Source organism: Pteropus medius, unplaced genomic scaffold (assembly GCF_902729225.1).
Source record: "Pteropus medius unplaced genomic scaffold, Ma_sr-lr_union100, whole genome shotgun sequence".
Classification (NCBI taxonomy): Eukaryota; Metazoa; Chordata; class Mammalia; order Chiroptera; family Pteropodidae; genus Pteropus; species Pteropus medius.
This window is the reverse complement of record NW_024351073.1, coordinates 898,543-915,426: the sequence shown is the minus strand read 5'-3', so window position 1 is coordinate 915,426 and position 16,884 is coordinate 898,543. Positions and strand designations below refer to the sequence as shown.

The 16,884-nt window shown below is 38.3% G+C and overlaps 1 protein-coding gene across 1 annotated transcript in view; it reads right to left on the bottom strand.

Moving 5' to 3' along the window:
• Window positions 1-12,829, bottom strand: part of PLCXD3 (phosphatidylinositol specific phospholipase C X domain containing 3) — a 139,854-nt gene extending 127,025 nt beyond the window's left edge. Inside the window, exon 1 of the mRNA XM_039842586.1 lies at window positions 12,504-12,829. Within this exon, the coding sequence (XP_039698520.1) occupies window positions 12,504-12,606 (103 nt within the window). The 5' untranslated portion in view covers window positions 12,607-12,829. The remainder of the gene's footprint in view (window positions 1-12,503) is intronic.
• Between the last annotated feature and the right edge of the window lie 4,055 nt (window positions 12,830-16,884).

The following is a 16,884-nucleotide window of genomic DNA, read 5'->3' as shown; positions in this document are numbered from 1 at the left end:
CTGTGTGAGGAACTGTCTTCCATCTTGCCTGTCTCTGAGCACGAATGAAACAACATACTCTAGATGCCTGTGGGCCACTGAGAACAAAAAAGCTGGGTGGCTTGTTGCTGCTGCAGAGGACTTGCTGCACAACAGACAGAGGTCAATAGAGCTTGGCGGCCTCTCCCTTAGGGGAGAGGGAAGAGTAGAGCATGTGTCCCAAATCCTGGCTTTTCAGGGCACCAACCAAGGAAATGGCTACTGTCTTGCCTGTCTTGGAACCCTGATGAGACCTGGCATATTCTAGATGCCTGGAAGCTGCTGAGAACAAAAAATAGATGGGTGGCATGATGACAGACACCAGAGGGAGTGAGAAACTATGAAATCCCGGAAAAATAACTGGCAAATCCCTCAAATTAGGAATCTACAAGCACAAGTCAAGAGGTCACATTCACAGAAAAGGTTTAAAAGGCTTCCAGTATCTGTAGCCAGGTTGACTATATCTTTTTTAATGATAACCATTCTAATACGTGTGAGGTGATATCTCATGGTGGTTTTGATTTGCACTTCTCTGATTAGTGATTTTGCACATCTCTCCATGTACCTGTTGGTCACTTGTATGTCGTCTTTGGAAAATGTCTATTCATATCCTCTACCAACTTTTTAATCAGATCATTATTATTACTATTATTATTATTTTGCTTTTGAGTTGTAGGAGTTCCTTATATATTTTGTAAATTAACTCATTATAAGATATATGATTTACAAATATTTTCTCCAATTTCATAGGTTGCTTCTTCATATTATTGATTATTTCTTCTGCTGTGCAGGGCATTTTAGTTTGATATGGTCCCACTTATTTATTTATGCTTTTGTTGCTTGTGCTTTTGCTGTCATATCCAAAAATTAATTCCCAAGACCAATGGCAAACAGATTTTCTCCTATGCTTTCCTCTAAGAGTCTTACAGTTTTGGATCTTATGTTTAAGTCTTTAAATTCATTTTGAGCTGATTTTTGTGTATAGTATAAGATAGGGGTTCAATTTCATTTGTGTATAGTATAAGATAAAGGTCCAATTTCATTCTTTTGCATGTGAATATCCAGTTTTCCCAACACAATTTATTGAAAGGGTTATCTTTCTTTTATTGAGGATTCTTGGCTCCTTTGTCAAATATTAGTTGACCAATAGGCATGGGTTTATTTCTGAGTTCTTGATTCTGTTTCTTTAGTAAATGCACTTGTTTCTATGACAGTACCACACTGTTTTGATGACTATAGATTTGTAGTATAGTTTGAAATTAGGAAGTGTGATACCTCAGCTTTGTTCTTCTTTTTCAAGATTGCTTTGGCTATTCAAAGTCTTTTGTGGGTCCATACAAATTTTAGGTTTGTTTTTTCTATTTCTGCATAATATTTCATTGGAATTTTGATAAGGATTACATTGAATCTATAAATGGCTTTGGGTAGTATGGACGTTGTCACAATATGAATTATTCTGATCCATAAACATGAGATATCTTTCTATTTATTTGTGTCTTCTTCAATGTCATTCATCAAATCCTTAAAGTTTCACTGTCCAGATCTTTCACTTCCTTGGATAAATTTATTCTTAACTGTTGTATTGGTTTTTTTGCTATTGTGAATGTGATTGTTTTCTTCATTTCTTTCTCAGATAGTTTGCTGTTACTATACAAAAACACAACCGATTTCTGTAGGTTGATTTTTGTATCCTGCAACTTTATTAAATTTGTTGATTAGTTCTAACAGTTTCTTAATGCAGCATTTAGGATTTCCTATATATAAGATCCTATATATAATAAAATGAAAAAGAATAAAATACTTGGACTAAATCAAGCAGGTGAAAGATCTGTTCTCAGAAAATTGTCAATAATTTGTGAAAGAAATTTTAAAAGATCCAAATAAATAGGAAGGCATACCATATTCATGAATGGAAGACAATGTTGTTAAAATGTCCAAATTACCCAAAGTGATCTATGGATTCAATGCAATCCTCATCAAAATTCCAATGGAATTTTTATAGAACTAGAAAAAAAATTCCTAAAATTCATTTGACTACAAAGGACCCTATAGCAGTCTTGAGAAAGAACAAAGCTGAAGGTCTCATACTTCATCTTTCAAAACATACTACAAAGCTATAGTAATCAAAACAGTGTGGTACTAGCATAAAGACAAACATATAGACTAATCGAACAAAATAGAGTCCAGAAATAAACCCACAAGTATAAAGCCAACTAATCTTCAACAAGACTGCCAAGAACACACAATAATGAAAAAATAGTCTCTTTAACAAATGTGTTGGGAAAACTGAAAACCTATATGCAAAAGAATGAAATTGTGCCCTTCTCTCATACCATACACAAAATTCAACTCAAAATGAATTAAAAATTTAAATTAAGACCTGAAACTAAAACTTCTAGATGAAACCATGGGAGAAAGCTTCTGGACATTGGTCTTGGCAATGATTTATTTCTTGGATATGACACCAAAAGCAAAGACAAAAAAAGAAAAAAACAGACAAGTAGGACTAAATCAAACTAAAGAACTTTTGCAGAGCAAAACAAAGAATTGGTAGAGTGAAAAGGCAACCTCTGAAATAGAAGAAAATATTTGCAAACTATACTTCTGTAAGGGATTAATTTTCAAAATATATAATTAACTCATAATCGAATAGCAAAGTATCAAATAATCTAATTAAAAATGGCAAAATACTTGAATAGACATTTCTCAAAAAAAAAAAAAAAAGACATACAAATGGCCAACATGTATATGTTAATGCTCACATCACTAATCCTCAAGGAAATTAATATTAAAACCCACACCTGTAAAATGGTCATAAAAAAAAACAAAAAACAAAAAACAAAATAACAAGTATTGGTGAAGATGCATAAAAATTGGAGCCTTGTACACTTGTTGGTGGGAATATAAAATGGTGCAGCTGCTATGAAAAACAATATGGCAGTTCCTCAAAAAATTAAAAATAGAAATGGTATATTGCCACCAATCTTACTTCTGGGTATTTATCCAAAAAATTAAAATAATGATGTTAGCACTTTCATGTTCACTGTTCTTTGCACCATTATTCACAATAGCCAAGATACAGAAACAACCTAAATGTCCATGTAGTTATATAATACATAATAGAATATTACTCATCCATGAAAAAGAAGAAAATCCTACCATATGCTACAACATAGATTAAAGTTAAAGACATGCTAAGCCTTTATAAGCCAGTCATAGCAGGAAAAATTCTATATTATGTCACTAATATGAGGTATCTAAAGTAGTCAAACTCATTAAAGCAGAAAGTAAAATGGTGGTTGCCAGGGACTGATAGGAGGGGAAAAACGATTGTTTGTCATTTAACGATTATAAAGTTTCAGTCATCAAAAATGAAAAATTCTAGAGATCTGTTGTATACCATTGTGCTTATAGCTAATAATACTGTATACTTAAAAAACTGTTGAGGGTATTATTTCATGTTATATGTTTTTCCATAATAATAATAATAATAAAGTACCATTTAGAAGGCAAAGGAAGAACGTATTTTGAGAAGAGTATGGTCAGCCACATCAAATGATACTCAAAGGTCAAATAAGATGATAGACAATTAACCATCACCTTTGGCAAAATGATTGACAACCTTGATAAAAGTTTTAGTGCAGTGGTGGGGAAATAATGTAATTAGCATGGCTAGAAAGAGAAAGGGAACTAACCTGAAGTCAGAGGAGATATTTTTACAAATACCAGAGAAATAGTGCAATGGATAGAGACACAGGTGTGCAGTCAAAGTGGACCTTTTTTTTTTTAAAGAGGAGTAATATTAACGTATGTTCATGTACTAGTTAAAATGATCTAGTAAAGGTAGAGAAAAATAATGACACAGGGGAAAGAAGGGATAAATTTGAGAGTCAATTTTGAGGAGATTTGAATGAATGGTTTCCAGGCCACAAGTGGAGAAGCTGAACTTAAGTATGAGCAGGTCCATGTCTTCTTTTTACCTGAAGAAAATTCAGAATATGCAGAAATAGATGCAAGTGGGTTGGTAAATTAATGGTGAGAAACAGGAAGTTCCTGTCTGTTTGCATCTATATTTTTTTTCTATAAGAGGTGATGTGGGAAAAGATGTTGATTTGAGGAACAAGAAGAGGTATGAAATTATCAACTCAGAGAACAGGAAAATAAACTTACTAGGGATGTGCAGTAAGATTAATAGTCAGAAATTTCTAATGATTCAAAGGCATCCAGGCTGTGTAATTTTTCTCTATCAAAGTTTAGTCATTGGCGTTTTCTGGGACTGGAATAGGTAAACTGAGTTTAAACTGAATGTTCAGGCAAGCAGGACAGGAAAGAGGGAGACAGGAGAATTAAGGACGTTTTCAAGAGTGAGACTCTAATACTGGACCCAAGGAATCTGAGCTGATATAAAGAGAAAAGAAGATATGAGGGAGTGATAAAGACTGGACAAAAGTCTATAGTGCTGCAGCCTTCCCTTCCAGTAATTTTTAAGGCTGGATCTTCACAACCCCTCACCACCCTTTTTTTCTGAGCAAAGCCCAGGGCAGGTCATGGCAGAAATGTGTTTAGGGAGAACTCTATGCTAAGGTAGCCATGGTCCTTGGTCTGCCCTCTCCTCTTCCTCCTCCTCCTCCACCATGTGGCAACAGGGGAGTATGATGTGGGAGCTGCATTGAAGTAAGTTCCCATTTGTCCATCAGGACTCCTTCAAGTGCATCTACTTCTTCACGACCCAACAAAGCAGAGTGGGGCTCCATGAAAGCCTAGCAAGCAACTAAGATCGCCATTCAGCATGGTCCATTTTCTTTCCTAAAATAAAAATTCTCCAAGTGAATGAAGGAACACAACCATCGCTTATAATATTGACTAAGGACAAACATGGTCGCTTCATAAAAATTAACTGACAGGAAGAATTCTTCTATGTAAAACGTAATATTAACTGGCATTTAATAAAGAATGGTATAAGAGCTATCCACTCCCAGGATCTGTAATAAAATATAGGAACATAAAAGCACATCTAATAAATCGATGGGCCATCTGTTTCAGTACCTGATCTCCAGAGGTGACTAATCCTGGCTGCTTCTCAAGAATGTTTAACTATCTCCTCCTATCCTTCTCCCTGACCCATCTTCCTCTCTTAATAGAGCATAATAAAAGCATATGGTGCTGTAGAAAGCATCTGGTGACAGAATCCTGTCTGAATAATGGTAAATTTCTCTCTCACTTCCCCCTGCTTTTTGAAATATATAATTTAGATACTTTTCTGGTTCCCAGTCTTCTGAGATTGATCTTAATCCTAGTCAGACAAGGAGAGGTAAGAGAATATATAAGCTTCTCATATCCCATAATTTGAGTTCTAGAAGTTTCAAAAACTAATGCTTCAGAGCTCTGCTTATAATTTGTAAATTTTATTGGCATTTTCTGTGCAAACCTCAAAGTAAATATGAAAAAGCTAAACCATACCATCATATAATTATATTTTTCTAATTTTTTGTTCACTATTAAAAATTCTATAAAATGAAAAAAAAAAAACCAAAAAACTAATGCTTGTGGGTAAGACGCAGTCTCATTGGTAGTAAAAGGCAAAAATTCCAGATCAACAGAGCTGACCCCTTTAACGAATAATAATTAAAATGTGTGCATACCCGTGCATGTGTGTGAAACAACCTTTTCTGGAAAACCGAAAGCAATTACTCTACTAATATACTTGAAAACAATAGAGCTATTAGAGATTACTTTAGATATGTTATATTATTTGGCTCTATTTACAATGTCCCAGGCTGCTCACTGGGAACAATATAGACCCCAGCTGTATACCTACTCTGGACCTGTCAGGAGGAATAAGTAATTAGGTAGCACCCATCAGACATCTACTTATAAGAAAAATCAAGAAGCTTCTTAGAAAGAAGTTATCTTCAGAGAAGGTTGATGCACATTTTGCATGTGTGCACACACACGCACACGTGCACACACACAAGTACACAAACACAGTGAGCGAACATTGAGAATGATGCAGAGTACAGAATGAAAACTATCCTACATATTGTCCTCTGCCTGGCCCTCATAAACTCATACTTGAGTCTTAGGGCAAGGGGCCAAAACAACAAAAGAATCAATAAAAATTCAAAGAGTTCTTTTGTTGACATCCATACCAGGAAAAAGATTGCAAGGTTCTGGCAGTGTTGGCACTCACTCAACAGTGATGGCAGACGGGGTCAACAGTAGTAGAACCTGGCATCAGCAGCGTCCGCTATGCTGGACCCAGCCCTGGGAACTTTCGACCACAGAGGAGTCCAGGGCCCTTGTGAAATATTAACATTCCCAATGTTGAGCCTCTATGGACATAGCACAGGCCCTAGGGAGACAGCCAGCAGTAGTAGAGTTTGGGGTATAAAACTATGAAAGCACAGTTCCTCTATGTGTGAAAGCAGCGAAAGTGAGAGCACCCCACAACTTCCCCAAAACAGGAAAGAAGGAAAATGGCAGATAGGTGGTAGCCCCAATGATTGCCTTATAAAACACTAAAGAATTTATCCATAGATTTCTAGAACTATTTAGAAATCCATTAAGGAGGTACTTGGGAGGGGTCAAAACTGACAACATAACTCTGATTTTACCTTTAAGCTGGCAGAATTTAGAGAAGCTACCTTTTGTATTCCTATATCGTTATTTGCTAGTCTTCCTTCACGAATATTCTCTATTGTTATTGCTGATGCATGGTACTCAACAGTCTTATTCCTCCTCTTTGCAATTTACTCTATTTTGATTGGGTGGAGTTGGAATTAAATAAGAGAAAATAAACTCTAAGTAGGAATATGAGAAATTTTTCTATGAGTAAAGTGCGTGAGCCTTAACATATAAACATTTTGGCAACTTAAAAGGCTTTTTTTTTTTTTAATTTTAACAATTTATAATACTGATTATGCCAAACAACTAAATTCAAAAAAGTGAGTTATAACCACATTTATGCATGTTTCTATTCCATGTATGCCATGCTTCAAATAAATGAGGCATGGTTTACAAATACAAAAAAGATTCATCATTTCCTTTCTATTGAAAATCAATTTGCTGCTTACCTCTGTTTCAATGGCCTTCTGATGCTGCTTGTTACTAACTTCGGCATTCATGATGCCGCTATTACTCAAGAGCAATATTGAGAAGTTCTAGCTTATAGATAAGTTAAATGAATCTGGAACCTATAAATACAACCAAAGTAGCTGGACCTGTTAATGCAACAAAGAATGAAACCAAATGAACAAAGAACCAATACAGGGATGTTTTCTAAATTGTCATTAGTGACCACTAGCATCACCAGATGGGCTGATTTTAAGTGCTGTTGATGGCTGATATCAACAAGCAGCAGGATTTTAAGGAAATGAAGGGAAAGGTTTATTACATCTATCACAAGGCCTAATTTGAACACTTAAGTAGCAATTAAATCACATTTATTGTTCAAGGTGCATGATGAACTGTAATGTCAGTTATCAGAAATGTTCCCAAACTGGCCCATTAGCCTTGAGTAAATAGGAGGTGCTGGCTCTAAGCCTGATTGTAAATTTGAACATTCATAGATAGACTGCATGGACAAATACAAAGAGCTTAGGCAAAGATGCATATTTAAATTTGGCTCTGCCACTTACATAAAGGATCTCCTAAGAGATACTCTAAAGCGGTATTTCTCAAATGTTTAATGTGTATATAAATCACCTGATCATCTTGTTAAAATACAAATCATGATTAAATCAATCTGAGGGGTGGGGTCTAAGATGCTGCGTTTCTACCAAATTCCTATGCACATTGATATTGCTGGTATCCGAGCCAATTTTGGAAAGACCTTAGATAATTATTGATAGAACATGTGAAAAACACATGTGTACATGAGGAAACACTTTGTGAACTATAAAATGGCTTAAGTATTACTTTATATTGATGAATAATAGTCGGTGACTCCGTTCAACTCATCCAGAAAATGTCCTAGTAGAATAAATTATGTTCTAGGTGTTCTTCAATTTTTCTTCTTTAGCAAAATCAAAACAAAATGAGAATTAGAAAGGCAACACAAAATAGGTGTTCATCCTGAACAATTTTGCTGGTTTTTGGTTAATCCGAAAGATTAACTTTCATATCACTATCCTAACTATAAAGATATAATTAAAAAGCCTGCTTTTAAAAAGAAATTTGTAATCAGACCCCATCCAAGATTCATTCTTTAGATTATCTCATCCCAATCAAAATAGAAATAGTAAATTACAAGGAAAAGGAAGAAGACAGTTGGCTCCAGGACCACTGGCAACAACAAGGAGAGAGTGCCATGATGGAAGAAATTAAAAACTAATCAAAGCAGACACAAGAACACAGAAATCAGAGCTGAATGAACACCTAGTTTCCTGAAGTAAAACTTTTTTTTCCATTGGCGTTGACATTTTCCATAAGAAATGAACAAAATTGACAGATACAGTTATTGATTTCTGAAGCATTTCTGTGTTCCTTATCTAAAGTATAAGCAACAATTCCTAATCAAGTGTTGGTTCACAAATTGGCCATGGTACTCAAGGGCAAGGAGAGATCAAAGAAAGAGGCAGGCCACTCCAGATTGGTAGGTGGCAGGTTTAATAAGCAGGGGAATTTAAGTAGGAGCTTTGTCTTGAGCGACCACAAGATGAGATCTCTGCAGTAACCTGCCAGATTCTTAAAAGTTTGTAGAGAGGCCTTAACTGGATTCAGTCACATATTCCTTCCAGATGGCTTCAACAACACATTGCTCTCTCAAGGCAACGTCCTTGAAAAAGACTGTGGCTGTGGAGACATGAGCAGAACATACATCCCAAGAATGGGGAGCAGGTAAGAAGTCTCTAATTGCCTGGGCCCAGCTCAAGGGTCAACTGGTGGTCACATTCTCTCAGTGAACTCCTCCAACATCACGAAAACATACACTTTCTCTGAGGTTCCAGTTCCACAAGATTTTGTCCAATCCTTCATTATCACATGGTCATTTGTAAAGAAGACTTTCAATACATATTGGAAAATGCTTAGCAGATCCCTTCCATAAAACAGAAACCTTTCCTAAGCATTTAGGTTTTGGACAAAATGACTCCCTGTCATAGACCCAGATCACCAAAATGTCATCCAGATTAAGCAACAGCTTGCTCGTTCCATGATGGATCTCTTTACAATGGTTCTGGAGCCACCGTGATTCCAGAATTAAAAACTCTGCTTCAAAGATGCCAGAAATTCATCAGACTCACCAGAATTTCACCTGAATTTTATTCTATGTTCCTGCTTCCATCCTGTTTATCCTCTCACCTGCTTACCTGAGAGGAAGCATCATTCATAATCCAAAATGCCAGAGTATTGTTAAACAAATATGTATGAATGAAAACTTAGTTTGGTGTTACCAGAGAGAGGAAGACATGATAAATGAGACTAAAATCTGAGTGTCATTGTATTCTGATAACACCATTCCTTTGAAAGATAAATTGAAAGTAAAACTACAAATACTAATTATTAACTTAATTCTTTAGGCCAGTCAATACCAAATCATGAGGCCATTTAAATGCAAAACAGCCACTGAGAAATTTGGTTCTGAATGCATTCAAGATATAGGCGCTGAAAAACGTTTAGAGATGCCAGAAGTGCACTTGTGGTGGTGGTGAGTATCACACACCTGCAGATTGTTCTTTGCACTTGCCCTGGGTAATTTGGTTTAGCCGACCCAAGTGGGTGGCCTCATAATTAGGCATCTCTTCACTCTCCAATTGTGTCACCTAAGAAAACCTGATGCTTTGAGGATGACCTAGCAGCAGTTCTCTTCCACAGGAACACTTGTGCGGTACATCAGGAGTGGTTTTAAATGGTGGAGATAATTACTTAATTCAAGCTGTAGCAACTGGCCAAGTAAACATGTAGCAGCCAGGAAGCTATTAGCATGATTTTAAGGCAATTATTCCATTAGTGTTTAATAGTCTCCAATTAGTCTTCTCTGACTATGGAAGTTTGAATGTCTTTTTTCCTCCCCAAATTCTCACAGTTGAGTAATACAGAAAGGTACCAAAACCCATTTTAAACCTAGATTTATATGTATGGATCTACCAAATCTATGTTACAGAATCATGGGAGAATTCAGGGTGTAGATTTGGAAAAATGTTTGGGTTTTTTTTCCTCAGAAGTATTGGGAGTGAGAACGAGAGGCTTTTCAGGGGACCCACCTGGAGTATAATATGAAGAGGGGTTGGGAAAGCAGTGGAAATTCCCACTGCACCCAATGCTGTCATCTTTATGTCTCTAAGACAACCAGAATGTCAAAGTCTCTGAGCTCAGGCTTTCAATTTGTTCAATGGGGAGAAAAAGGAACATTACCCTGTTCCTGCTAAAGCATATTTCCTTGTTCCTTCAATCTGGCTAGTACTTGTTGCTGCTGAGTTATCCAGAAATAAACACCAAAGCATTTCCCCCCCAACTCCAAATTTAGGAGATATTCCCTAAAGGACCACTTTAGGAGGTCAGATCACTGAACTGAGAGTAGGTCATTTGCCTTCATGGAACTGCAATTTTTCCATTTGTGAAATGGAGTTAATATTGTACCAGCAATAACTGCTTCACAAGGGATAGGGAAGAATTATGTGAGCTGGAGTACATAATAGGGCTTTGCAAAGTGAACCGTTACAGAAAGAGATTCAGACCATCCTTCAGAATTAGCAGTGTCACCTTAGGCTTTTAACCTCCCTGGCTCCCTAGAGAGTCACGTATCAGAAGGCTGGCATCAGAGTCCTTGCCCTTCTTATCTTCTATATGTGTACAGAAATCCTCAGGTGAGACCATACGAAAATAACCTTAAAAACCGAAGAAAAAGGAAGAAAGAAGATAGGAACACCTGTGGAAGTGAGTGGAATTTTGCCAACAAAGTTGTGTACTTTCTACTGTCTCCTTCAAAAGAGCAATCCCCAGGCTCACCCACGTAGCAGGGTAAGTGTAGCCTGGAGAAGTTGGATTGTTCTTTTCTTTGGAGACAACTGGGCTCTTGGGAAGCTACCTCTTGAAGATGGGCAAAAAGAGACAAAGGTTTCGCTTCTGGAGTTGGCACTCAGAGGTAGCATGTGCCTATCATCTTGCGAACATCCACTTGACTAACGACCATTGATTTGTTACTGATCAATTCCAACGCTGTTGGTTAGAGCCTCTTGGAATTTTCAAGAAACACCTTCTTTTGCTGCTTCTGCTTCTTCTTTTTAATTATTCTTTTTATTTAAATTATCTTTTCCCTCAGTGTTTGAGAGGGGGCGCTGGATGGGGCAAAGCAAAAGGAGGTAGACCAGAAGGTTGAACTTGGTAACTGGGCTCAGCTAGGAGCAGAGGTGGACTACCTGTCGGTAATTTGCCCTCTAGCCGGCTCTGGAAGGATAACACGTCTGCTCCCTCGGCCCAAGTAAAAAGTCTAATTGGTAACGACGTGTGGCCGTATCCTCGCCTGTCACCGTGGTACACTGTCCTAAAACGTCCTCCCTCCTGCACACCTGAGCTAGGAGCTGCTGGGGCGCGCACCCGCCCCAGAAACCTGCCGAGTCCTCTGGTCCAAGTCGCGTGTGCCTTGCTGAAGCTTCGGGATGCCTCCTGTCGCTTACTCGGCTTGCCCAGGCTTCCTTCCTTTTAGGCTATCTGGACAACGGCGCAATCACCTTTTCCCCGTGGTCTGCCTGTTAATCCCACCCCTCCGCCGCTGGTCAGGCAGGCTACCCTGCCCGGCTTCTGTCCTGAGCAACGAACGCATGGTCCGCAAGGGTTCGCTCTCCAGACCCGGGCGCTATTCGTTGCTAACAGCACTTAGACTAAAATCCAGACACTGGCCACCCGGCCTGGCCCTCCGGGTCCACGCAGACTCCGAAACGGCGCCCTCCGCCCCTCGCCCCCAGTCAAGGGCAGCGATCATGCCGTTGCCCGTCCCTCAACTTTCATCACTCTTGGGGAAGCTCTTTGTCTCTTTAAAGGAGACCGGGGGCAAATATTAATGACTGGAGTAGGTTCTAACTGTTATCTCTACCGAACCCGCTGGATTCCGTGACAGGGATAGAATCGGAGGTCCAGGAGCTGGAATCAAGCCCCTAGGACACCAGCTTGCGCTCACCGCGCACCGTCACCCTACAGAACCAGAACTCCCCACCCCTCAAGTCTGCGGAGAAAACCGAGGGAGGGGGCACCAGGCGCCATCCTAGAGCCAAGCCTTTCCCCTGCCCCAGCCCTCTCACACAGCCTGCTTCAAAAGCCGGGTCGAAAGCAGTCACCTTGACTCCCCGCGCCACGGTCCCCAGAGGTTTGGAAAAGGCCAGGAGGCCGGAGGCACCCAGGCACGCGCTCGCCTGGCCCGAGACCCACCCCTGGAGACGAGTTTCCCTCCCGCGGGCATCGTGGCAAGTTACCACTTAGTGGCATATAAAGCAGGGCGGGGCAGGTGAAGCCGGCACCGAGCGCAGGGTCCACCGCCTCTGTGCGCCTACCTGGGATGGCTAAATTGGTGAGAGGGATGCTGTGGATGCTCTCCGGTAGAGTTGCCATCCAGTCAGCGAATTTCAGCTCGTTCTTCCCCTGAGACGAGGCCATCGTGCCGGTCGGCGTGCCGCGCGCTGGTCCCCGCACTCCTCGGGCAGGCTGGCAGGCTGCTGCCGCTAATCCAATGTTTGCTCCAGCCCCGCTAGAGTTTACACTCCGCTCTGCGCCACACCCACAGGATGGCGCAGACACACGCTAATTTTAATAATTATTCAAAACACCCCATGCTCCCTTAGTACCTTCGCCAGACTCCGCTGGAGCTTTTGTTCCTGACGTCCGCGCTCAGCTTTCTCCTCTCTCCACTCCCTCCCCTCATCCCTCCTCCCTTCTTATCCGTCCTATGCGTCTCTGCCTTTTCTCGCCATTCTGCAGCTCTCCTTGGCTTATTCTTTTTTTTTTCTCTTTTAAACTTGGTTCACCCAGCTGCCTTGTCCATGGTCTTGCTCGGCCCTTTGAGGTGACTACCTGACCCTGTTTGTATAAAAGACAGTGTTGTGGTTGAGCCGAAAATCTTAGTAGACTTTGGGATGCTAAAACCTCCTGGAGAGCAGACTCTCACATACCGCCTTTCAGGAGTTTGCATTCTTACCGAAGAGCGTTCTTTTTTGTAAGCTACAACAGGTTATGTTTTTCCCTAGCCAGAACCCACAGGCCTGCTTGTAACAAAATGGTGGTCTTTATTCACCACTTTGCCTAATTTGGGGAGTAGTTGGCAAGTGTTCTGTCAGCAAAGGGCAGTCAAAACTTGGTGTTTGCTACTTAATCCTTTGCATCCTGTTCCAGACGTTTCAACCTCCTTCATTTCCCTGGTCATAAGAAATCCATGTCATTTCTATGGAGAAATCTGTCTCCTCTCTCTCATTTTCATGGCACTCAGGATAAGACTAAAGCCTGATGCTAGAAAAAGTTCACATTTTCTAGTGACATACTGTAATTATTGCCAGTAGCATTTGGTGGAATTTATTTGGCACTAGTCAAAATGATCTATGTGATTGTCTGAATTTTCATTCCTTGGCAGACGAGAGAGATGTGCCAAGGAATTTCAAGAGAAATTTCAAGAGAAATTACTCATTGAGCCTCCAAAGAACTGTCTTGATCCACCTGCTCTCAGATGAGAAAGAGGAAAGAAATCAAGTCTGACAAATGTGATGAGTCCAAGGGTGGCCTGAGCAGGAATAATAAGCAATGGACTGAAAATGTGCTAGGTTTTTTCAACCCAGAGAATGTAGATGCAATGGGACTTCTGTTCTTTGAGCCAGTGGTACGTAAACCCTTTTCCTAAAGTAAGTGCTATTGGGTTAGGAAAATGAAAACCAAGGAAATAGAGAGCTGCAAAACATAGGAATTATTTTATTTCAGTTACCATATAGCATTAAAAACAACTAAAGCTTTGCTTATTGTACAAGGATGCAGAGCTCAACAAATATTCCAGAGAGGGAGCATTATGAGAATGATGGAGAGAGGAGAGATAATAGCTTATCCTTGTGATCACATTTTCCATTCTCCCATAGAATCAATTCTTAGCTTCAAGAGGACATGATAGGGTTATCTTTAAGAATGAGGAAGATGTACTGGGATTTTTCCTCCCCCAAAAATCTTAATATTCTTGCTAGCACAGTGGAATTATATCCTTTCGATAAAAGTGAGAATTTAGCTCATCCAGGATCTTGGTCAAGAGACCTACAAACATTACCCTTCTGGCTAATGCTGGTGCCCTGTGAGCATCATTGGAGGGCAATGAGGAGGGCTCAGATCTAAAAATCAACTGCTCTGTGTCTGAGGAGTTTAGGCAAGTCCTCTAGTCTCTGTCAACCCTTGTCTCCATTATAAAATAGAGATAGTAACTCAGAGATTCATAGTGAAGCTTTCAGGAAAAAAGGTATATGAAAGAGATTTATTATCAGCAAAGCATCATACAAAATGTGAGATTTATGTTTATTAAGAGCATATGTGTATTTCCCTTTCTTTGCCTTTTCTATCTTTATAAAATATTCATTTTCAAGTAGATGAAATAATTATTGAATCTTGGGAATATTTATAATAAGATATACTTTTAAAACATGCATTATTCAAGTGTGTAGAACTTATGTATCTCTAAAAGATTACAAAGAATTTTTTAAAAAATGAAACCACCTTAAATGTTGAGGAAAGTTGCCTCTATAAAGAATCATATACTGTATCCTTTGGTAAAGCAAACAAATAACCCTCCCTTGTTTTATCTTCTTTGAATGTCAGAATTTTTAATGTATTGGTTTTTACATAAAACTTCACATTTCTCTGCATGCAATTCAGTAGAAAAGAAAAGGCTGGAAGTTGATAATTCTGAATTTCTTTCTCAGCCTTATAATCCATTAGGCAATTTTATGACCCAGTTTCCCCATCTTTCTATTATCAGCTCTGCCACCACTAACTAAATGATATGAGGAAAATTATATCATTTAGTTAGTGGTGTGATTTCTCTGGGCTTTAGTTTGCCCATTGTGCTACTCAGAGTTTCTCAGAGAAACAGAACCAGTTAGATAGATGATATAGATATAGATATAGATATAGATATAGATATAGATATAGATATAGATATAGATATAGATATAGATATAGATATATAGATATATAGATATAACACATACATACACACACCAGTGGGCAAGGGGTGGGGGGAGAGAAGAGGGAGAGAGATTTTAAGGAATTGGCTCATGTGATTGTGAGAACGGGTAAATCTAGACCAGCAGGCCAGGAACTCAGATACAGTTCCTGTGTTGCAGTCTTGGAGTAGAATTCTTCTTCAGAAAATGTCCATCTTTGCTCTTAACGCCTTCAACTGATTGGACGAGGCCCACCCACATTATAGAAAATAATCTACTTCACTCAGAGTCAAATATTTGTATATGCTAATCATATCCAAAATGCTTTGACAGCAATATCTAGAGTAGTGTTTGACCAAACTTCTGGGTATCATAGCCTAGCCAAGCTGACACATAAAATTAACCATCACAACCACTGGCAAACTAAACTAGAAGTTGTTACTGATCTCTAGGGCCCTTTTTGACCCTGTTATTCTATAATTATGTTTTCTTTATAATTCTCATACATATAGCTTCAGGAAATATCAAGAGAAGGAATGTAAATATTTACCTTAGTTCTTTTACTCCATCCAGACAACTCAAGGTATGGATCAACATTTTTATCACTACAAAATACCAATAATTTTTAATTGTAGGGTCAATAGTAGCCAATCTTTTAAAAAAGTCTCCTTTAAGCACAAATGGAAAGAGAAAAATGACTTAATGCAATGGTTTCATGCTACTATTAAAATTTATTCATGTAATCCTCAGCTATCCATTAAAATCACACTATGTATAGTTTATAATCATTACTACGCATTTGGAACATTTTTTTACTTCATATCCTCTCTCACTCTAAAAAAATACATGTCTCTTTGCTATGTATTTTCCTCATTATTTCGTAATATTTCTTAATTGTTGGAGATACTAAATTTTACTTTTTCAATTAAATTGATATTGAATTATGTTCTGAAAAATGAGGTTTCTTAGAGGTCAGAAAACATTAGAACACATTTCAGCAGAATATATTTTTAAAAAGGAACTCTTTTTAAAACAATTCAACCAAATCATTAAGTGTCCAGAAATATACATTCATAAAGTCAAACTTAAAACATATAGAAAAGGGCAATAAAAAAGCCTTTATGAAATTAATTATTAATAATCAATGCATTTTTACATTCTCTACAAACTCAACTAGATATTTCATCCAAAAAAATTTACCGTATTTAAGTATAAAAATGCTTCTTGCACTTAAATTCAAGACAAAAAAGTGATAATCCCCACTTCCCATCACCATTTTAACTCTGCAGAGTTTCCAGTCTTATTTCTCTTCTCTTCTACTACATCTATACCTGATATGCCAGCCCCAAATAAACTAATTAACACTCACTGAATATCATCTAGTGGTTGCAATTGCAGGCTATAGGATCTGAAGGCCTGGATTCAAATCCAGGTTTTCTTGATTAATTTCTGTGAGTTTCTTGGTTTCCTTAACTGAAGTGTGAAGAATAATTATTCTTTCCTGGGCATGAGAAAACATAAGGCGCTATGAAGCTTAAATGAAGAATGTAAAGTCTATTGAAGAGAATGGAAGCTTAATAAACTATAACTCATTGTTATGCTTCTTGCTACCATCATGTCTTTCCTTATGCTATTAAATCCACATGGAATGCACTTTTATGCTTTTGTTTGTTGAAATTCTTTCTATTCTAACTCATTTTTGCAATTTCCCTTACTATCCATAAATTGAAGTAATCTTTTTTTTCCT